This window comes from Nematolebias whitei, chromosome 13 (assembly GCF_014905685.2).
Source record: "Nematolebias whitei isolate Nwh7 chromosome 13, NemWhi1, whole genome shotgun sequence".
Classification (NCBI taxonomy): domain Eukaryota; kingdom Metazoa; phylum Chordata; class Actinopteri; order Cyprinodontiformes; family Rivulidae; genus Nematolebias; species Nematolebias whitei.
In genome coordinates, this window is record NC_056510.1 from 14,873,813 (window position 1) to 14,895,862 (window position 22,050).

The 22,050-nt window shown below is 39.5% G+C and overlaps 2 protein-coding genes across 2 annotated transcripts in view; one reads left to right on the plus strand and one right to left on the minus strand.

Annotated features, from left to right (window-relative positions):
- Positions 1-261: 261 nt before the first annotated feature.
- The window catches only part of LOC119419549 (GRIP and coiled-coil domain-containing protein 2), a 24,696-nt gene continuing 2,907 nt past the window's right edge, over positions 262-22,050 (minus strand). Inside the window, exons 7-24 of the mRNA XM_037686890.1 lie at positions 20,140-22,004; positions 19,952-20,015; positions 19,733-19,833; positions 18,656-18,754; positions 17,129-17,248; positions 16,172-16,336; positions 15,964-16,068; positions 13,084-13,246; positions 12,533-12,633; positions 11,938-12,015; positions 11,675-11,812; positions 9,549-9,670; positions 7,484-7,660; positions 7,147-7,355; positions 5,172-5,390; positions 4,760-4,899; positions 1,043-1,244; positions 262-853 (exon numbers count right to left, since the gene is read on the minus strand). Of these exons, the coding sequence (XP_037542818.1) occupies positions 780-853; positions 1,043-1,244; positions 4,760-4,899; positions 5,172-5,390; positions 7,147-7,355; positions 7,484-7,660; positions 9,549-9,670; positions 11,675-11,812; positions 11,938-12,015; positions 12,533-12,633; positions 13,084-13,246; positions 15,964-16,068; positions 16,172-16,336; positions 17,129-17,248; positions 18,656-18,754; positions 19,733-19,833; positions 19,952-20,015; positions 20,140-22,004 (4,142 nt within the window). The 3' untranslated portion in view covers positions 262-779. The remainder of the gene's footprint in view (positions 854-1,042; positions 1,245-4,759; positions 4,900-5,171; positions 5,391-7,146; positions 7,356-7,483; positions 7,661-9,548; positions 9,671-11,674; positions 11,813-11,937; positions 12,016-12,532; positions 12,634-13,083; positions 13,247-15,963; positions 16,069-16,171; positions 16,337-17,128; positions 17,249-18,655; positions 18,755-19,732; positions 19,834-19,951; positions 20,016-20,139; positions 22,005-22,050) is intronic.
- Positions 1,879-3,045, plus strand: tmem223 (transmembrane protein 223). Its single transcript, XM_037686891.1, has one exon. The coding sequence runs from the start codon at positions 2,022-2,024 to the stop codon at positions 2,805-2,807; it is 786 nt and encodes a 261-aa protein (XP_037542819.1). The 5' UTR covers positions 1,879-2,021; the 3' UTR covers positions 2,808-3,045.

The window sequence follows — 22,050 nt, forward strand, 5'->3', positions numbered from 1 at the left end:
CCCAAGCAAACTAGTCAAAGATGTCTGCAAAAGAGTCAAATGTCTGACAAGATCTTTCAACTAATTAATGCAAAGCTGTGGGAACACGTTTTACACAAGGAGTGCTGTGAGACCGTGTAGAGAGGAACACTGTAGAACCCCAAACAGGGACCAAACAGAAAACTTATTTACCCCCATAAGCAAGTCATTATCATAAAAATATACTTTGATTATAAACTTACATAACACCTTATGTGTTTTTTCTAATTTTACTCATTCATTCAATCCGTTTGCATTTCTGATGTTACTTTGTGTCGTTCACTAGGAGGAGCACTAGGAGCACCTTAAGCACTCTCAGTTCCTACAGCCTTAAATTAGTTTCAGTCAATACATAGTCGATTAATCCTTAATCTCATAAACTGACATCTGTGTACATGTATCTTATAAAGACTAAAAATATAATGCAATACATAAATATTATTTTATTTCTGATGCCCTACACCTTATAAGCCCCACTTCAAGAATGTGTTATTTTAATATCACCATCAGGGTAATAAGACTAAGAAAGACAGAAAATTATCACAGTTATCACATCCATTCTCAAAGGTTTTAGATCAGTTCTCTCAACCACAAACCCACTCTAATACATTCTCTGGTCCCCTTTACTCTGTCCCAATAATATATTTAATGCCCCAGTTTAACTATTTGAAGCTCGAATACAGAATATCATAGGAAAGACTTCAGTGATGCCACTTCAATGTGCTCCCAGTGTTTTAAGATGATTTGGTTGGTCACCAAGTCTATCTGATCCCAGACCAGCTGTGGAGGTAGGAGGTCCAGCCGGAGCCTCGAGACCCACTTACCTCCTCCTCACCTGCAGAAAGTAACAAATAATTAAAGATAATAATCAAAACTAATAATCAATAATCAAAGGATATGTAGTTCGAGTTTATATACACTCAAATACTTAGTGTTTACATGCACTCAATTATTGTTTTACTAGTATAATTAAATTTTTTGGCACATTTAGACAAATCATCCAAACTATTCACTCATTATGTACCTTGTGCGATAGCAGCCAGTTTGCTCTTCTCCTCTGGACTGAGCTGCAACATGGTGTGAATAACAGGAAGCAGAGCCTGCCTCTCGCTGCCAGAACGCAGGAAGATGAACTGCAGCAGAACGTTCTTCAGGTACTCCAGATTGGCCACACTTTTCTCCCTCTCCTGGTTTCGTTCTAAACGTCTCAACTCACTCTTCAACAGCTGGCAGGTAGGAAAAAATATTGTACATTTAAAGCATACACATACAAATTATTAATATTAAGAACAAGTCAGAGGGAAAAAAGTAAACAAATAAAGCAGGATTTTAACTATGTTCTTAACACAAGACAAAGTGAGAAAATACTTCAATGCAACATGATTGAGAGAATGTGGATCGACTTAATGGGGTAAAACTTGTAACACTAAAGCAATAAAATAAAACATGAATAAATAAAATTGTTTCATTTAATTTATGAACAAACAGCATCATTTAAATTAAATACTGTGTGTTTTGCCTGTGTTATGTGGTTAAGAGTAATAAATAAATAAATTCAATCTTGTTTAGCCTTAAAAAATACTCCGTTTGCATTAATATAGTAAGTGAATATTTTAAATTATTCTAAAATCAGAGACTGATGAGAATTTATTTGCTTTGTTTCATTTGAGTAGTAGAAATTTAGCTTAATGAATAATATGTATACTGTGGAGCTTTTTTGTTTTCTAAAATAAAAGCAATTTTGTTTGTGTTGCTCTGTACAGCGTAACCAGAGCCCTATAGGGAGCTCTTTATAGAGTTCTGAGCGTAACTAACAGCTGAGCAAATCTCGTTCAGTTTTTCTCGCGAGATCTTAGTACGTAACAAATATGGCGGCGCCCATTCGCTGTAAGTTCTAGTGAGGAGGAAAAGGACGTTCAAAACAAGATTTATAACTCAGTTTACGTATCTGGACCGCCGTACTTTATTGTCGCTTAGTCTCAGGAAGGTTTTTACAGTGAGACATGGGATTGGAGCGCCTTCTGTGTGGAGCTCTGGAGCGTTACAGCGGCCAGTTTAGACTCTGTAACATTCAGCACAAAGTTCGGCTCGTTGCGTCAAAGTCGGCGGAGACTTCACCGACCAGCAGCGTGTCCACCCGGCTCAGCAGTGGTACCGGACTGTTCTACGGGATATTTATCAACACAAGCCGCAGGTTGCCGGCACCCCGCCGCAGTTTCTGTACCTCCACCCAACCCTCCAGGGACGTCACCTTGTTCCAGCACGACAAAACCCGCTTCTTCCAGCTTCTCTCGGCCTTCTGCGGAGGACAGCTTCTTTTCTGGACGTATTTGTCTCACTTCGCCTACACAGAGCTCAAAGACACGAGCGGAGCTAAGGGGAAGGCCAGGGCGCCCACCACCACCGGACTAGCCGGGATGTGGAGTTTCGAGATGAATTTGGGCTCAAACTCCTGGAGGTACGGCTTCACGCTGGGATGCCTGGTTATAGGTGCGGGGATAGCCGGGCTCGGAGCTCTGTTTTGTCTGCGCTCTGTCAATAAGGTGGTCCTCCATAAGGGTGGGAGGATGGTGACAGTTTGCACACAGTCCCCTCTGGGTCCCGGACGAGGCAGGACAATGACAGTCCCTCTCTCCCAGGTGGCCTGTCATGCCCACAGACAGGAATCTCCCTCCTTTATCCCCCTCAAAATCAAAGGATACAGGTTCTATTTTCTTCTGGATAAAGAAGGAACTGTGAACAATGCCAGGCTGTTTGATATTACCGTGGGAGCCTACAGGCCATTTTAATATGTAGTACTAGAGCTGAAAAAAGGTGGCAGACTCCACTCTTCCTCATACTGGGTTTTTGGTTATTTATCTTCAAGCACATATGTTTTCGTTCAGCTGCTCCCTTCAGTTCTTCAAGGATCGCCAGTGAACAAGCTCACATAAAAGATTAGGCAAATGTTTATGCTGGATGCTCTTTCAGATGCAACCTGTACTCTACTGCAGCACTGACCACCATGCTACCATAGCACAGTTTCTTTTCAAGCGAATAAATAAATTTAAACAAAGTTTGAGCTCATTTAAGTTTGTATCATGTTAACATCTGTTACGCAATACACACATTCAAAAGTAATTTAAATGAATAACACATTCAAAAGTAATTTAAATGAATAAAAAGTGACATTTTGAATAGTTTTGTATTTATAATTAAAGGTCAAGCATTCTTTGAAGTTTTAGACTAAGATCATCAAATGAAATGATGCTGACAAATTGTGGCGTTGAAAAAGAAAGAAATTCACAATTTTATGAGATATTAAGATGCATGTGTTGAAGGTCACTCAGTTACTACCACAGTTCAATATCTGTAAAACTGACAGAGATAAAGCCATGATTTAGTTGGCTAATGTGGGTTAGCTGTGCCATCCATCTTCAATTGGAATGACTCAAAGTTCTCTCAATTGTAAATGAGCATCTAATAACTGTTTCTTAACATCCATCCATTATCTTTACCTGCTGCTTCCTTTCTGGGTCAGGGGGTCACTGGTGCCCATATCCAGCAGTCACCGTGTGAGAGGTGGGGGACACCCTGGACAGGTCGCAAATCCATCACAAGGCCACCCACATATGACACTTTGCTACTGTCTCAACTCTCATCGGTTCTGCACCAGTTAAGGGCCTGCCCACTGCCGGTACCCACCTTAGCATGGTTTATGGGACCATCTTGTTTGAGGTTCCGAGCAGACTGCTCCGAGGTGCCGATTATGACATAAGCAGACAGTAGCTGTTGATTGGCCAGCGCAGCTACGTCACTGAATAACCCGCCCATCAAAACTGCAAACTACATCTGAACCGTCACTTCCTCTGATCGCGTTGACGGACCACACCACAAGAAATGAGCACATTTACGGAGATGATGGTATGGTATGGCTACGCCCAGACTTACAAGCAGTGCCGGGATAAGATAAAGAAATTGGAAGTCCGATTATAGGACAGTTAAGAGGCTCAAGCACAATGACCAGTTATAATACCGTCCACATTGACGATCCCACCCACAGAGTGGAGAAACAAGTCACAGTGGCAAATCACCTACACCTGAGAAGAACCGATAAGATGAGTCAAGTGGAGTCGCACTTATTAATGGCAAAGCAGCTTAAGAGACAACCATTCTCTCACTCACACCTAGGGACAATTTAGAGTTACCAATCAGCCTAACATGCATGTTTTTGGTCTGGGAGGAAACTGGAGTAAACCCACACATGCACAGAGAGAACTCCACCCAGAAAGGTTCCTGGCCGGGATTCGATCCGTCAACTTTCTTGCTGAGAAGCGGCAGCTCTACAAACTGCGCCACCATGCCGGTTTCCCAACAGTTTCACTAAAATCTATTTAGTGGTCCATGAGGCATTTTGCGAAGCGTTGACTAAATGGTTAATGGGAAAATTTACAACAAAAATCTTGTGCAACATATTAGTAGTTAGAATGTGTGTTGAGGATCAGTCTCAGCTACTACCACACCACATTTGAGCTCAAAATCTGAAAATGACAGTTATATGTACTTGTGTGTCTAAGGTGAGTTAGCTGTGGCAGCCATCTTGGATTGGGTTGACTCAAAAGTTAATGAGAAGTTTAATCAAAATTCATCCAGTAATTGTATTTTGGCCACACGCATAAAAACATAATTTGGCTTTTTGGAGATGAGTGAAACACGATCAGGTGTTAATAAAAGTTAACTTGATTTTTTTTCTTCTACATACTGTGATCTGCTCCATGAGAACAGCGTTGGTGGCTTCAGTTTCATGCAGGAGGCTGTTCATGTGCTCCATGCTGCGAGTGGCTGTGCTCAGCTTTTCAGATAACTCTTCTTTGGTTGGCTCCACCGTCCACACAAAAGGCTCTGGAGAGGATACCAAAGTCATATAAAAGTTAAAAGCCTACCTTGCATAAACAATATGTTTTATTATTGATGTGTATGTGTGGTGTTAAATTTTAGCTTCTGCCAAATCAGATTTTATACCGACTAATGTTGGATTAAGAGAACTATTACTGTAGTTTGTTCTGCTTGTGTTACAAAAGGGTATATTGTGCATTTTGCTAAAATAAAGTTAAATATCCAATGGCTTTAACAAACAATTATTGTTATAAATGCACCTGTTGTTTTAAACACACCTTGTTTGGGGTCTGGGGATGTGAGAAGCTGCTCCAGAGAGGATAGGGGTGCAAGAGCTGGAGAGGATTTCTCAGTCTCTGTGGTCTCCATACCCTCTCCCTCCTCCCTGGCCATAGACTGGAGGTCGCTGAAAGTCAACCCCGTTTGGTTCTGATCAGCGTTTCTGCGCTGAGGGTCTGAAGCCAGGGGCTTACGACTGGAATGAACCAGTACAGAGTCTGAGTATAAATAAAAAAGGAAAAAAAAGTTACTTTTTGTGGACATGGTAAAACATACGACATTTGCATTTTATTTAGTGTGAGTTTATACAAGCTATAAAAAATACATTTTACTTAACACTTTAAAACTAATAGGTTTTGATTAAAGTACCTTGTACTTTAATCAAGTACATTAAATCATTTGAGTGACAACATTTTAGTTAAGTAAAAAGCTATAAAAGCATTACTACAAGGTAGTTTTATGCCTATTTGTTAAAAAAAGCTTTCATGGATTATTTAAACTTATACAAGTATCAACAAAAAAATTGATTCCTATGAGCTGGTCGTCTGTATTTTGAAACTGAGACACGAGTGAGCACCAGATACGATTTTGATTCATGAATCGATGGCAGCATTAAAAAAAAATCTGAATCAACCATTCCCTTCACTTCTCTAGTGAGGTTCAACAGTAATGGTTATATAAAGTTAGACCAGTAGAGGGACACGTTGGAACAGTTAACATCTGCCAGGCCAACACACAAACTCTTGAAAACAACAGGAAAAATAGCCCACTTAAAAGAATATCCCTCCTACTATCCTGCTTGAAACAATAAATAACGTTGTGTTTTTATTTGATCAAAAATGTGAAAAATGTTGCTGTTAAAGAATGGTCACTTTGTTTATTGGCACACCAAGATCTACTGGAAAGGTTTACTAAAACTGGGAAAGAATCTTAATTTAGAGCAAAATGAAGATCCTAAATATTAGAAAAATCACTCAGAAAAATCCCTGATAAGTTATAAAACTACATCTTTTATTAATTCATTCAACCTTTATTTAAACAGATAAATCACATTGAGCCTCGAAGACTCATTTACAAGTGAGACCTGTTTGGACAGACAAAAACAGTGGTTAACTGGACACATGTAGGAGTTGAGTTTTTAGATTAAACTTTCTACCAGTAAATTAAAATGTAATTATTTACGTTTATGTACTCCTTAAAAGGTCAAATAAAGAATAAATTAAAATGAGTATGGCAATAAACACAAATCAGTGTCAATGTTTGAGACACTTGAGTTATAAAGATACTGAGCTCAGTAGTTTTATGGCCCAACCAAACACACAGATGCTAAATCAACCTCCATTTTAGCTGCAATTAATTTAAATGTAGTGGTGAAAATGACCAAATATGACTTTAGAGACAGGAGTATCACCCCCCACCACACATAATGGGCTGATCCTAGTGTCCATGTGTGAGCCACTAATGATGAGTCCCTCCAGATGCCACAGGGAGCCGTTTGCCACACTGTGAGGCGGGAACATGGCTGAGGAGCCCAGCCAACACCTGGCCTTGATGACGTGACGGAGAAGAAACACACAGACACACACGCTTGCCTTTCCTAGTCATTACTGTGTTTTTGTCGTTTGACTCTGGAGGGCAGTTGTGTGGGAGGTGATGGATGAGTTCTCTGAGCTGCTCCACTCATAAACACACAGATAACCCCCTGCTCTGTTTCCTTTCTGTCCTCCATCATTCCTTTCACTGAATGGAACAGTAAGAAAACATCAACACTGCAAACTACTTGATGCTCTGAAGGATCTCTTTATATGATTTATTTTAAAATGACTGCAGTATGACTAGCGTTGCGTTACTTTCTGGATCGTTTTTGTTGTTTTAGACCTCAGAGAGCCACCAGTCTGCAGCTGCTACGTTGCCCGTTACCACAAATGTTTTATGTTAAGGCAGCTCAAGCATACAGTTCCCCTCCAAGCTTACTGTTCTGGCTCTGCAGGTTGAAGAGTTGCCCCTCGACTCGAGTCAGTTGTCCCTGCAGGGTCTCCACGGTGGCTCGGTGGTCATCCTGCAGGTTTCTCAGCTGCTCCCTATAGGTCTGCCGCTGGGCCTCGACCTGGGAGGACAGATCCACTTGAGCTTGGGACAGGTCGGACCGTAGGGCCACGTTGTCCGACTGCAGCGACAAAAGCCTGGAGACAGAGACAAGGATGAAAGAAAAAGTTTACAAACGTACAAAAACAATGTTAGATTCAATCAGATGTAGCAAAAAAACAAATTTCAGACAAAACAGAATTTAAAAAACAATAAATAAAGCCACCTCTCCCGGAGCTCAGCCTCTTTGGTCACGTTTTCTTGAAGGATTTTATTGTGCCTCTCCAGCAGAGTGTCGTGTTCAGTCTGGAGCTGCTGCAGTTCTGCGGTGCTGCTCTGAAGGCTCTGCTGACTTTCTGCCAGTCTGATCCTCAGCTGGTCAACCTGAGACGACAACTGCTCCCTGCAAAACACATCACACGTTCTAATGACCGTAAGAGGGTTTTCAGATTTGTTGATCAAGTTTCACAAAGCTCGTTCAGAGCAAATAATGAATGTTTTAGCATGTTAAAGATCGGAGTGCACTGACAGCTGTTCCCTCCACTTTACTGAGTTTAACAACAGCTCTGTGTTATTTAAGTGAATATAATTCAACATAACAGACTGTTGTCCTCCGACTGACACAGGACACTACAGCACACGTGACCACAACAAGTCCAGAAACAATCAGAGCAAAATGGTAAATGGTAAATGAACTGTACTTACATAGTACCTTTCTATCTTATCAAGATACTCAAAGAGCTTTACAACACAATCTGTGCCCTCGTTTACCCAATCATACAGCATGCTACTAGATCTATACCAAGAATAACCAGTGCTTTATCACATTCATACACCAAGGGGACGCACATCGGAGGCAATGAGGGATTCAGTGTCTTGCCCAGGGACACTTCGGCATGTGATTGCGAACTCCCAACTCTTGCATTGGATTACAACTGCTCTTAACCACTTAGCCACAGCTGCCCCAAAGAGCAAACAATAAACCAAAGAGAAACTCACCAATACAACATCCTGTAATCTACATGAATAAAATCATGACAAAACATTTATACTGAGAAAACTTTCAGCAGAGAGGGAAAAAAAAAACCTATATGTAAAATATTAAAAAGGAACAATTTAATTATCTTTAATCAAACAACAGCTAAGGACTTTTTTATCCTAGGGTGCACACTTTGCTGCAAGAGTCAAAGATCAGGACGGATTATGTTCAGACTACTACTAGGGGCGGCTGTGGCTGAGTGGTTAGAGCAGCTGTCCTCCAATGCAAGAGTTGGAGGGTTCGATTCCACCAGCAGTCACATGTCTAAGTGTCCCTGGGCAAGACACTGAACCCCTCATGTCTCTGATGTGTGTCCCATCAATGTATGAATGTGATAAAGCACCGATTAATCTCTTTAGAATGATTTGTTCAATTAGCTTTGTAGAGATCTAGTAGAGAGTTGTATGAAGCACTTTGAATGTCTTGATAAGATAGAAAGGTGCTATATAAGTACAGTCCATTTACCATTTACAAGCACATGTCAAAAAACGGGCTTCGGACCACCTGAATGTGGCCACAAAAAATGTTTTCAATGTGCATTATTAAAATTCAGACCTGTATTTAGGATACCCACTAACACTTGAACAGCTTAAAACTATTTTAAAACATGTCTGAATAGCCTTACAGCGCTGCCTTGACTCACTAAGAACAGTGTTTGTGATTTAACTAATTTTATGACTGTTGTTTATGTAATATTTTGTCCACTGTATGCACCTCAGTGTGAATTTCTTGAAGCTTTGATTCATACAGCTTGTAGCATAAAGCTACATTGCTTACTAAGCAATAATTCTGCATTAATTAAACAATTCTCTAAATGTCTTAATATAGTTTTAAAAGAATTCTGCTGTTTTCATCTTCACAAACTTCAGTGTGGTAACTTCCTGACTGTATTTGTAAGCACATATTGTACTTGGAAGTTTTCATCCTTTTGTGGCCAAAATTAGTCTTGTAGCTTTTATGTCTGAAAGAGTCATAATAACTACTTAAATATGTTCACTGTTGTACATTAATAACCGTGTACATTTTATTTTTCCTCCTGATGAACACACAATAAAAATGCAAACATTTTGGTTTCAAAATGAAGAAAACAGGTGGTACTTTACTCCTTAACTTTGTGTTTTTTCAATGCACTTGAGCTGGAGAGCAGAGAAAACACCAACACAAGTATTTCACCCTAAACTGCAGATTATGTGCAAAAGTTCCAGTCATGTCTTCTTACTGCGGTTTCTCATTGCTTGTGAGTTGCTCTCACCTCTCCAGTTTGCCGGAGTCTGACACGCTCTGGGTGCTGGTTTTGTTCTTCTGCTGTTTGAGAACGTTGTGGACGCGCACCTTGTAACTCTCAAACTCGCTCGTTGTCGCCACAAGTTCAGCCTGGAATTAAAACACAGCAGACGTGGAATAAATGCCACAGCACAAATCTCACTATAGTTGTATGTCATGAATTAGAAAATTGTTTAGCGTAAACCATGTTTTATCCTTCTCAGCTAAGTTAGACCTTTTACACAGTCACAGAGTCAAAAATATCTCTTCAGCATGATGGAAACGTTTGACGGCTATGCTGATATGAGCAGCAGATATGTCCGTAGTTAAACATCATCACTGATCCTAGACGTTAGTAAGCATCGAAAAGTCACCATTCATCTCCATTCTTCTTGGAATTGTGAATCTAATTTCAACTAGAGAAACTGCATTTCCTGCGAAAATGTAGTGTGAATGCTTATTGCTAAAGAACTTGCTGAAAAACAGCTGAAATTAGCTAAAAACATGCTGAAATGTAGCTGAAATGGAAGAAAATGCCTAAGTTAGCAGAAGAAAGCAGAAAGAACACATATTTGCTAAATTTTGTTTAAAAAAGCATATATGAGCATAAAAATTTGTAAATTAGCAAAAAAAACAAACAAAAAAACCCCCAGCTGAAATTAGAAAGAAATTGTTGAAAAGTAGCTGAAACAGCAAAGAAGCTTAAATTACCAGAAAGAAAGGGAGAGAGCCCAATTGTGCCTAATTTGGCTGAAAAAAAAAGAAAAAAAAAGTGGTAATTATCTGAACAAAGCAGAAATTTGAAAAAAACAAAACAAAAACAAAAACAAAAAAACTGCTGAATAGTACTGGAAGCTAAACAAGGCAGAAAGAAGCTAAAATTACCAAAGGACGTGGGAAAAGCACAATTGTGCCAAATAAGGCTGAAAGAAGCAGAAATGAACACAAAAAGTGGAAATTATCTGAAAAAAGCAGAAATTTACAAAAACAGCTGAATCGTAGTGAAAAAAAAGGCCGAAAGAACCTTCATTTACCAGAAGGAATTTGCTGAATTAGGCAGAAAAAAGTTGAAACAGGTGCAACAAATGTGGAACTAACTGAAAAAGCTAAAATAAGCATAAAAACAGCTAAATAGTATCTGAAATAGCAGAAAAAGCTGAAACTTGCATAAATACATGCAAGTTGAAAGGAGCATAACAAGTTGGAAGAAGGCAGAAGAAGCACAAAAATTTTGTAATTAGATGAATGATTCTGAAAAGAGCGCAAAACAGCTGAAAAACTGATGAAAGTGGCTGTAAAAAAGTTTCAGTTTGCACAAGGAAGCTGAAAGAAGCTGAACCAGAACAAAATGTGAAAGGAGCAGTAAAAGATTGTAAACAGATCTAAAGATCTTAAGGATGGAAAATGAGCTCAATTCATTTTCTATGAGATAAGTGTCAGAAAAGGCTAAATATCTCAAAAAGCTAAAGTTGCACCAATACCTAATGTCATAGCTGCCTTCTCCTGAAGGAGCTGAACATTTTGATCTATGATTTGTTGAAATAGCTCAAAAATTGTGGAACAAGAAAGATGGAGAAAAATGTATGGAAGAAGTAAAGAAGCCAAAATAATAAATATATACAGGATCAGGATAACAACAACCAATCACAAACACATCTGGATTTAAGTCAACTGTTGTTTTCTGTAGGTAAGACACTAACCTGCCGATAAGAACTTTACACAATAAAATCCTACTGTTCCTTTAATCTATATACAACGTTTAGTTTTTACTTTTAAGTTGATTGTCATACAAACAGGCTATTAGTAGCTGTCATATTGAGCACTTGGAGCATGACAAATGTCCTTTTGGAAATACTGTTGACATTGTAAAAATTTGAGAGTTAATTAAAAATAATTGAGAGATTAATAATGAAAATAGTCATTACTTGCAACACCATTTATCAATCATGTCTAGTGAGTCCAAGCCAAGAATTTCTGAAAAATGTCTCATTTAGCTTCAATACCAGAAAGGTTACTGGTTCTTTTTTTTAAGCAGTCCACCATCATTATTCATTTCCAGCCAAGATGTTAGAGGGAATATATACAGTTCAAAAGAAGAAACTTTAACTTGAGCACCTTGGCAGAATCTCTTTCCTGCTGCAGACTGTGGATATGCTGCTGCAGGGAGCTGCTGGTTCTTTGTTGCTGCTCCAGTGCAGACTTCAGATGCTCCTGCAGACGATGGCGCTCGGCGGTCAGGTCACACACCTCAATCTAAACACACAGTCATGTCAAAATGTGCCCCGTGCATGAGCAAAATCCTAATATCCCATAGTCTGTACTTTAATTACGAGTAAAGCAGTGAGGCGTTTATTTCTTGGATGTTCTTAGCTCGTTACCTTAGAGCTTTCAAGCTGCTGCTGGTTAGCCTCCAGTTCTCCTTTCAGAGATGCCTGCACCATCATCAGGGAGCTCTCCTGCATGTATGAGGGAGGACGGAAGGAAGTGGAGGAAAAGGAAAGGAAAGGGAAGAGAGGAAGGGAGGGAGGGAAGGAAGGAAGGGGAGGAAAAGGAAAGGAAAGAAAGGGAGGAAGGAAGAAATGGGAAGGAAAGGGAGGGAGAAAAGGGAGAAAGGAAAGGGAGGAAGGAAGGGATGAAGGAAAGAGAAGGGAAGGAGGGAGGGAGAAAGGGAAGGGAAGGAAAGGAAGAAAGGGAGGAAGGAATGAAGGGAAGAAGGAAGGAAGGAAGGAAGGGAGGAAGAAAGGAAAGGGAGGGAGGGAGGGAGGAAGGAATGGAGGACAGAGTCACACATACACATATGAAAGACTGTCAGCACAGAAAGATGATCAACTGTTCACAATATATTCAAGGCCTTCCTGTAAGTCATGTCTACACATGACTGCAAAAGACTATTTACATTCATCAAGCAGCAACGTTACACAGTAACAGAGGTTCCTTTGGGATGCACCAACACACACACACACACACACAGACCTGTTTCTTAGCATCCGCCAAGTCTTTCTTCGTATTCACCAGCAGCTGTTTCATCTTCATGATTTTTTCTCCCTCCTGGTCCAGCTGGGACTTCAAAGCCTCTGGAGACACATAATATCAGACGTGTGCACACAAGCAGCACGGCAAATTCAACACAAAAAGATTCAGAGATATTTAGATGGTTGGTATTTTGCTGCCATTACAAAACTTGATTGTGTAGAATGGTGGAATTATAAAAATATGTTTCCAAACAGAAGGCGCTAGAATTACGTGAACACGATAGAGAGAAAATTATTAAAAATCTGCATAAACGATGGATGTTTACGATCTGCAAAAGCAAACTTGTGCTTCTAAATCCTTTAATATTTTATTTAATTTTCTTATAAATGTTAAACAAATCTGGACCTAACTGTGGAGACTTGCTAGAACCCAACTACAGTGTGATTACTGCCAAAATGTTATAATTCTGTGTGATAAAAAGTAAGAGTAAATGTGTGTAATTCTTTCTTTAATGGGGAAAAACATTTTACACAAGCACAGGCAGTCTGTACCAATTTCCTGCTTGAGTGTCTCCTCCTTCTGGGTGAGGGTCCTTATCTGAACTTTTAACTCCTCCACAGACTCGTCTTTCTCAGTGAGTTTGCCATTTAGTTCTTTCACCAGTCGTTCATAGTCGGCCATCTCCATGCCCAGCAGGGAGTTTTGCTGTGCCTCCTAGTGGCAAACACAGAACCCGATAGTCAGAAGTGAGAAAAGCTGGGAAGACTTAAAGACAAATGTAGTTATTGAGCAAAATGTTCAGAAAAACTGAAAAAAAAATTCAATTTGTTTATCTCATGTCAGGTGTTTGCAGAACCTATTCAAAACAAATTTGACAGATTTTTTTTTTTTTACTGTATAGGTGTGTTGTTTGGGAACAGATTAAGTGCAGTGCTGTTTCAGCTTGTTTCACCGAGAGCTGATCCCATTCTGGGGAAATGCAAGTGTTTTATGTGCAGGACTAGAAGCAGAGCCTCTGTTTCCTGAAAACAAACCAAGTCTCCCACTTACAAGACCTTTCTGTTAAAGGTTTTCTGTTGGGCGGCTGTGGCTGAGTGGTTAGAGCAGTCGTCCTCCAATGCGAGAGTTGGGGGTTAGAATCCACCAGCAATCACATGCTGAAGTGTCCCTGGGCAAGACACTGAACCCCTCATAGCCGCTGATGTGTGTCCCATCAGTGTATGAATGTGATCTAAAGCTCTGATTAATCTCATTAGAATAATTTGTTTAATTAACTTTGTAGAGATCTAGTAGAGTGCTGTATGAATGGGTAAATGAGGACACAGATTGTGTTGTAAAGTGCTTTGAGTATCTTGAAATAAGATAGAAAGGTGCTATATAAGTACAGTCCATTTACCATTTACTATTTAAAGCAGATACACACACACTTATAGGAAATACATGAATAAGACCTGATGCATGGTTGACTAAACAGCACTCTGCTCAGTCAAATGTGTGAAATACATTACTAAAAATGTGACTATAAAACACACTGGAAGAAAAACAGCCCAACTGTAAGTACCTGATATGTAGCAGGTACTGGCAAGTACCTTGGAAGTACCAGCTAATTGCCAAGTACATACACAGTATTTCCTAGGCTGTATACCAACACAGTTTGAGAAAAATAAAAACCTTAATAGTTTAGGATGTGACCCTTAAACATCCTAAAACTTGACAAATAAAGTAAATAAAGCTGTTCAGCAAGTCAGTTTGGCTGCAGAAAATGGTTTGGAAGCAGTTACTGCCGTGACTCATCCAGTGACGTGGCTCCCTGGCCAATCGATGGCCTGCAGCCTGCTGACGTGACATCATCAGCTCAGCGCAGCTTGCCTGGTTCCTCGGATGGGTAGGTCTTAAGAACCGAGCTGGAAGTGGGTAGGATCACCCATTTGAAAGCCTCTGAACCCATCTGGGTTGATCCAAGCTCATGGGAAAAGGGCTTAATTACAATTTCAGATTTGAAGTAAAACATTTTTGCAACATTAGTCTCCAAGTTATGTTTTCATTTTTTGGAATGAACTGTTCAAATCAATTAAGATGACTGTCTATGTATTTTTTACAAAAAAATAAAAAAATAAAAAGTCTTAATTGATTAGCTTCTTCAGAATGTTTCAACGTACAACTTTTAAATATAATTTTTTGAGTCTTTTTTTTTAAACAGAAAAAATAATTAGAATGCCATGTACCATTTAAAGAAATGCCCTAGAGCAGGGGTGTCCAAAGTGTGGCCCGAGGGCCATTTTCGGCCCTTGGAGTGATTATGTGAGGCCCACGACTGCAATTAAAGAATGGTATAATTTTGACCGGCTTAAGAGGTGGATGCAGATGTAGACCTTTTTTAGATTTAATGGTGACACTTTTTACATTTTTAGGTTTAACAGCAAAACAGATTAAAATAATCTTCACAAAATGAGCGCTGTTATACTTAGCTATAGGTAATCCCTTTATCCTACAACAAACCTTCACTGACCTACCAAAAAGTAGCATTTTGGATAATAATTCATAAAACTTGGCTAAAAATAACGTGTTTTCAAAGAAAATAATTTCATTTGATTAAATAACTGATTGGGAGAAATTGGACATTTTTAAAAGAATATAAAATGGTATCATTGATATACAAGTTGATCAATTTTATCAGTGTCCCTTCAAACCTTCCATGAATCTGTTTTAGCGACTGCCAGCTGGACGGTTTTTCAGAATTTTGATGACCCATTTGGGCCGTCTATGGTTCAAACAGGTGATTGAAGTTCTACTCCTTTTTTAAAGAACAGTTAGTTACTCCTTTTATTGTCTCTAAAAAAAAAAAAAAAAGAACTTTCCAAGCACAAGAACACAAATAATAGGCCTAAAAAAATCTAATAAATTTAAATATTTAAATAAATAAATAAAAGGTTAGGGTTTATGGGGCTCCTAATATTCTGGATCTACAATAATTTAAACTAAACTTTTAACTTTCTCCAAAATATTGTTCAAGTTGCTGAGAGTTTAAAAATGAGAGGGAAAAATAAAAATCACACTTTGTAAAATCGTTTCTTTTCTTAAATTCAAAAATTTCTGACCCAAGACTCCTCATCCAAACAGTCCCACCTATGAAAACATATGGACGCTCCTGTCCTACAGTATCAGCCTCTAAGTTTCTGTTTCTCTGGAAGAATTAGTAAAATGGGCCCAAGACAAAGCTGCACCCCTGGGCATCATTCTTGTACACTGCTGCAATATGTAGGTCTTCACTAATGGAAAGATTACTCTCTTTCTGTGGGCTAAAGCGGATCCCTCTCTATGTGAAGTGCCACTGTAACTCCAGGACGGCCATTGCAGCTCAGTCTCTTGGCTGGATAGGCCCTCTGAGACACACTAGGGTCTGAGAAGCACTTGTGTGTTTGGGTACCTACCTTGCGAAGCTGCTCCAGCTCTTGAGCGGTCTGCTGAGACTGCTGCTGCTGCTTGCAGAGCTGCGCTGTCAGCTCCTCCACCTCCTTCATAGCAGATGACAATTCCTGTTGAGACAAGAAAACCCATCAGTTCTATTATTATTATATTAAATTAATGTAATATAAATGCATGTATAGGAGGAATCAGTCAAATGTTTAGAACTTCTACCTTGAGCTTTTGTTCTTTGATTGTTCTCTCGACTATAAGGTCTTTGTCCAGACTTGATAGTTGTTTCTGCAGCTCCTGGTTCTTGGCCTCCAGCTGCCTCATGGTGCTCCTCATGGTCTCCAGACCGGCTAGTAGATCTTCCTTCTCACCGCTCAGTGTTTCCTTCTGCAAAAGTGAAGAAAACCTCACTCGTTTAATGTCTCTCAGACAGCCATACGTCAAATCGAACAGTATATGAATCAATCAAATGATCCAGTCAAATATAATAAAAAGAAAAGGGATTGTTCTTTTCTTTCTTTGGCAAGTTTTCTGTAGAAATATGCTTGTAGACAAACGCACCACACCAGCACAAAACACACGTGACACTTCTGAAATCCATCCATGCGAAGCTGACAGCAGCGGGCTCTGTGGGCTTTCTCTAGACAGTATTCTCGACCGGCATCAGCGGCAGCTCTCGCCAATCAGCTGTCAGCCAAACGCCGACCATATGATGGGTAAACGGAGACGTTGGGATGTACTCTGAGATCCCCAACTAGCTGCTGTGTGCGCACCTCGAGAACCATGAGCGCTTATGAGAATAAAGCTGCGCCTCAGAAAATGCACTAGCATACAACAGATGGAGGCTATACCCCGCTCCATTTACCTGCCTGTCCTTTCACTGGAAAGAGACAGTTATGAGCTTTGGTGAAAGGAGTATATATATATATATAAAAACAATTTCTCCCTTGCTCACCCAGTCACATCTGATGGGCTGTTTGTGGGCGCCCACCTGCCAGATTTATCTGGGTAAAGTGTCGCTGGCTAGAACGACTCCCTGTAAATCACAGGGAAACTGAGTTATGCTATAAGCATTGCTGGGTAAAGTCGTACTGCTTAGATTTACGGGATGCTGAGAGCATTTTGTCTGCTGGCTCTCTGTAATGTGTGTGTGTGTGTGTGTGTGTGTGCCCGAGCTACCTGTGTGACAGCACTGCTGAGTCGTTTGGTCAGCTCAGCAATCTGTCTCTCGGCCGCCTCCACCTTCTCTCGCTCTCCATCCAGTTGCTCGGTTTGCTTGTCGTAATCTATCTGCAGGTTCTAAACACACACAAACACACAAACACACACAGGCAAATCTTCAGTATTCATTTCTTGAACTCCTCAATGAAGGCAAACACGATGCCTCTCAGATATCAGCTGCCTTCACCTCTGGGACAAAACTCTCATTAGACACAACAGAGCGGTTTCCTCTTTAGTGGAGACACAGTTTTAAAGCACGACACAGTCTGGGGGGCTGTTTATGGAGCCCACTGGGAATAATATTACGTTTTACCGAGAGCAAACCTCCACTTGCCAATGAGCAACAAAATGTTAAGAAATGCATGAGGCAAAATAAATGTATAATCAAATCTGTAAGTTTTACATTAGAGTTATTCACATTATGTTAGGATTAAAGCTAAGCTTTCCATCTGATATACCAGATACATTAATAATTCTGCTCTTTGAAAACATGTACAAAGGAAAAATAGAAAAAAGGAACTTTGTAAACACTGCATTGTGTTCTGACATTGATTAAATTACATTTAATTTTACTGCAGGAAGTACTTTAAAGTCCTACTTTTTTATCATGTGTTAGATCAGTCGAGGTTTAAAACTAGTGGTAAATACGACTAAAGGGATTTTTCTAGGTGACATAATGAACCCAGAAAACACGGAACACCTGAGCATAGATCGACCACAGAGGGCTTGTGGGAAGGATTGCATCACTACAGTTAAACTCTTTAATAAAACACAAGTATAGCAGATAATACCAGTTTATAATACATAAATATTGTATTTATTAATATTTATATATATACAATTTATGCGCTTAATAGTCTAGAATTCTAACACATTTTTTATTTTGAAATCCCATACTTCTCCAGACTCAAACTTACATTTTAAAACAATTTTGGAGACACTGTTTGACATTAAAACATTACTATAAGTTAAACACATTTGTACAAGAAAGCTGTTTTTTTTTATTTGTATATTGACAGTAAATTATTGGATGCTGGAAGGATCTTTTTCTCATTTTATTTTTCTTTCACTAAAGTTTCATTTTATTGCAAATTTTAGGAAATATTACATGTAAAAGTGTTGTGGTAGGATTAAATTACTTTCTGATTAGAATCTTACAAATTTCCATCATCTTGACGTTCAAGTTTTTATATACATATATGCCAAAATAAAATAAATAAAAAAGTTGTGTTTTCGTTAATAACTTTAAAAACTGTGTTGGACGAATATGCATTTCCCATTTCACTTTACTGAGGTTGGCAACCCTAGACTTGATTCAAAAGTGGACACAGTAAGAGGCAAAAATAGTATTGTAGACTATAATAGTACTTAAGTTATTAGTATTTTCAGTACTTGCATAGTTTATGCTTTGAATACTGAATAATTCCTACGAACTGACAGATCTGGAATTTCTTTTGAGCCTTGATTAAACCCAGTAGATCTTACCTTATAGCCTTCAGCACCATGAATGATATCCTTCATAGAGCTGTTTATCTTCTCCCGCTCTGCTTTCAGTGACTCGACTTCCTCCTTGAGAGTTTGAACCTGAAAAGATGAAGTAAATTACAATTTTAGCCAAGCGTGGTTACTCATCTGTAAACTAAGTAAGAAATATCTGATCTATATAATACGTAACTGGAGGCAAGAGTGTGTTCCTACTTTTGTTGGTGGGTCTTTATTAAGGATGTTTATCAATAGTCAATTTGTATTCATTGAAGTAAGAAAGGGGTTGAGATAATAAAGATTAAATTTCATATTAAGATGTTTTATTTCAAGAAAAAAAAAAAAAAACTAATGGAGGTGATTTAATTTAGACTGTAAAGTTAAAAATAAAAATAAGCTGTAGTCTGAAACTGGCTTGAAATAGCTAAACTGTTATGACACCAGGAATCATGCATCATTTAATAAACATATGATTCAAATGAACTGCATGTGGAATAAAGTATGACAAAAGTAGACTGTTAAACAAAGACTTTAAAAACGGTGTTGAATGATATGGCTGATAAGGGTGCTAGTTATCTGGTTTACAAACCCGATGACAGAAATCATACTCAGGATTAGAGAAGTCCTCTCAAATGTTAGGAAAGGATTCTTTTAAAAACTCTTGGGCAGCTTTAAAGTTGTTTCATCATAAAACTAAGAGCCCAAACACAGTACAGTACTGTATTCTCTCTGCATTAATGCTGTATACAGCTTTGCATTTACTTGTTGTTGCATTCAGCTTTTACTTTGAAAAAAATTTTTTTTTTTAAATGGGTGTGAAAGCCACAACACTACGATGCTTTGCTCGTTTGTTTTATTGTTCCAGTAAGTTTACTCTGCTGCATAAAAGACCTGAATCATAGTGGATGAACTCTGCTGTGGTCCATCTTATGTTCAAGTGAATCTTCAACAACCCTTGATCTATACATCTCTTGCCCTTGGAACAGTACACTGATAAAACATAAACCTGATCATGTACATGGTGTTGTTGGACATTTGTTAACGAGACGGCCACAGATGCAATGCAGTTCTTCACTTTACCTCTTTCTTACTGTTGTCCAACTCTTTTTTTGCTTTAACAGCAACTGCCTTGATTTTATTCATCTTCTCATCCTTTTCTTTCACTTCGTTTGTCAGAAGAGCTGAGGGGAAAGGAAGTTACGGAATGAACGTTTTCTATTTGAATGACGAAATGGAGCAAAGAAAGTGTTCTGAAAACCACGTATTGTGTGAAATAACAGGCGAGAGCCAACGTCTCACCTAATTTCTTCGTCATCTCACTGACTTCGTTTTCCTCAGAGGAAACGGACTGAGCAGCAGATTCCTGTGAGAGTGAATAAACAAAGAGAGGGACAAAAGTAGACAATAAAAACTGTTAGTTTTATTTTCTATTCTCTTGAGCATCACTAGTGAAATTTTTTGTGACACGAGTCGGACGCTCCACCTACCTGTAGAGACGCTATTTCGCTCCTCAGCTGTGACATAAGAGAGTCCTTCTCCGTCAGCTGATCTTCGAGCTCTTTGCCGTTTCTTTCCATGTTCTTCATCTTTCTCCTCAACTCCTCCTCTAACTCTTTTTCACCTTCAAGCAGAGAAATATGAGCCAGATGTTCCTGGTTCTCATCAACAAGCTTCGCATTAACTGATTTCATGTCTTGCAGGTCTTTCTGCAGCCCCTCGACATCCTTCGCCACCTCCTCAAGGTTGCTTCTAAACATGTCTCGCTCCTTTTCCAGGTCTGTGATGTGAGCCTGTAGGTCCTGTTGAACCTCCTCTGTTCTTTCAGCATCAGCCTTTTCAATGCTGCTCTTTAACAGTCCTCTTTCCTTCTCCAGCTCATCAACATGTGTTCGGAGCTCTTCAACTTCATCCCTGGACATTTTGAGCACTTCAGCATGGTTTTCCTTCAATGTTTGCACAGAAGCAGAGGCCTGTCCAGCCTCCTCAGTCAGTGACTTCAACTTTGCTTCAAGGAGTTGCTTTTCAGATGACCTCTGCTCCACCTGAGCCTCCAGCTCTGTCAGCTTGGAGAGCAAGAGCTCACTGTGCTCCTGAGCCTTGGAAAGCTCTGATAAAGCTTGCTCCAGTTTCTGAAAGAGATTGGACTTGTCTATGGAGAGCTCGCTGATGGTCAGATCCAAAGTGGAGCATTTCTCCTCATGGATCACCAGCGTTTCTTTTAGACTCTCCTCCACCTTTTCTTTCTGCTCATTCAAATGTTTCAGTTCAATCTCAGTTTTTATTTTTAGGTTTTCAAGCACTTTCTCTTTTTCTTCTCTAATCAAAAGTGCTTCTCTTGCTTTCTCCTCCAGCAGCTTCTCCACGTCTTTTGTTTTCTCATCATTCAGGATTTGCATTTCGTCTTCTTTAAGCTTTAGCAGGTTTTGCATTTGATCCCTTTCTTCAGTCAGTGTGTTGAGTAGTTCTTCTAAATCTTGAATCATGTTCTCCTTCATCTTCAGCTGGGACAAGATTTCTTCATTCTTCCTCATCAGATCCTCCACAGACTGTTTTAGCTCACAGGTTAAAGGGATTTGTTCTTCCACAGATGACAGAGGTTTCTCATTTTCAATCGAGGAACCTTCAAGCTTCTGCTGAAGGTCTTGCATATTGTCCACCAGGGTGTTTTTCTCCTTCGTAATCTCGGTCATCCTCACTAATAGCTCATCTCTCTCTTGACTGAGCTGCTCAATCTTGTCCTGGAGGTCTCTCACGGTATTAGCTCCCTGTTCCTTCATGACATTGTACTGTTGAACAAAATTTTTGGTCTTCTCACCCAGTTCAGTCTCCACACTTTGAAGAATGCCTCTCATGTGGTGGCACTCAGCTACTGCGGAGTCTCGTTCTCTGATCAAAACCTCACACTGAGTTATTAGTTCCTCGTTCAGCTTTGTCTGCTCTTCTAAACTCAGGGCATTTTGGTCATTGGTTGAAGTAACAACCGGGTGTTTTATTTCTCCCTGATCAGTTTTTAGGGTCACAACAGATTCGATGGAAGGACTATTAATCATCTGCAGCTCGTTGATTTTGAACTCCAATTCTTCTTTTTCCATCTGAAACTCCTCCTTGGTCCTCTCTAGCTCTGCCTCAAGCTCTCCCTTTACATTACTGAGCAGGGTGAGTTCATCCTGCAACATGGTGTTCTGAGATTGAAGGTCATCCAGTGGTGACCTCAGTCTACTCATCTCAGCCTCCTCTCCAACACTATTACTGGTGTCAGACTGACTGCATCCAGACAGCTCCAGCATTTTGGCAATTCCTGAACCACGATTAGATTCTTCGTCTTCCTCTTGAACATCTTGCAGGTAGCTGTCTGAAATAAAAAATAATAATAATTTTTTAAATTCATATATATATAT

What these genes read in the sequence shown, in the direction of transcription:
- tmem223 (XM_037686891.1), top strand. Translation starts at nt 2,022, where the DNA reads ATGGGATTGGAGCGCCTTCTGTGTGGAGCTCTGGAGCGTTACAGCGGC.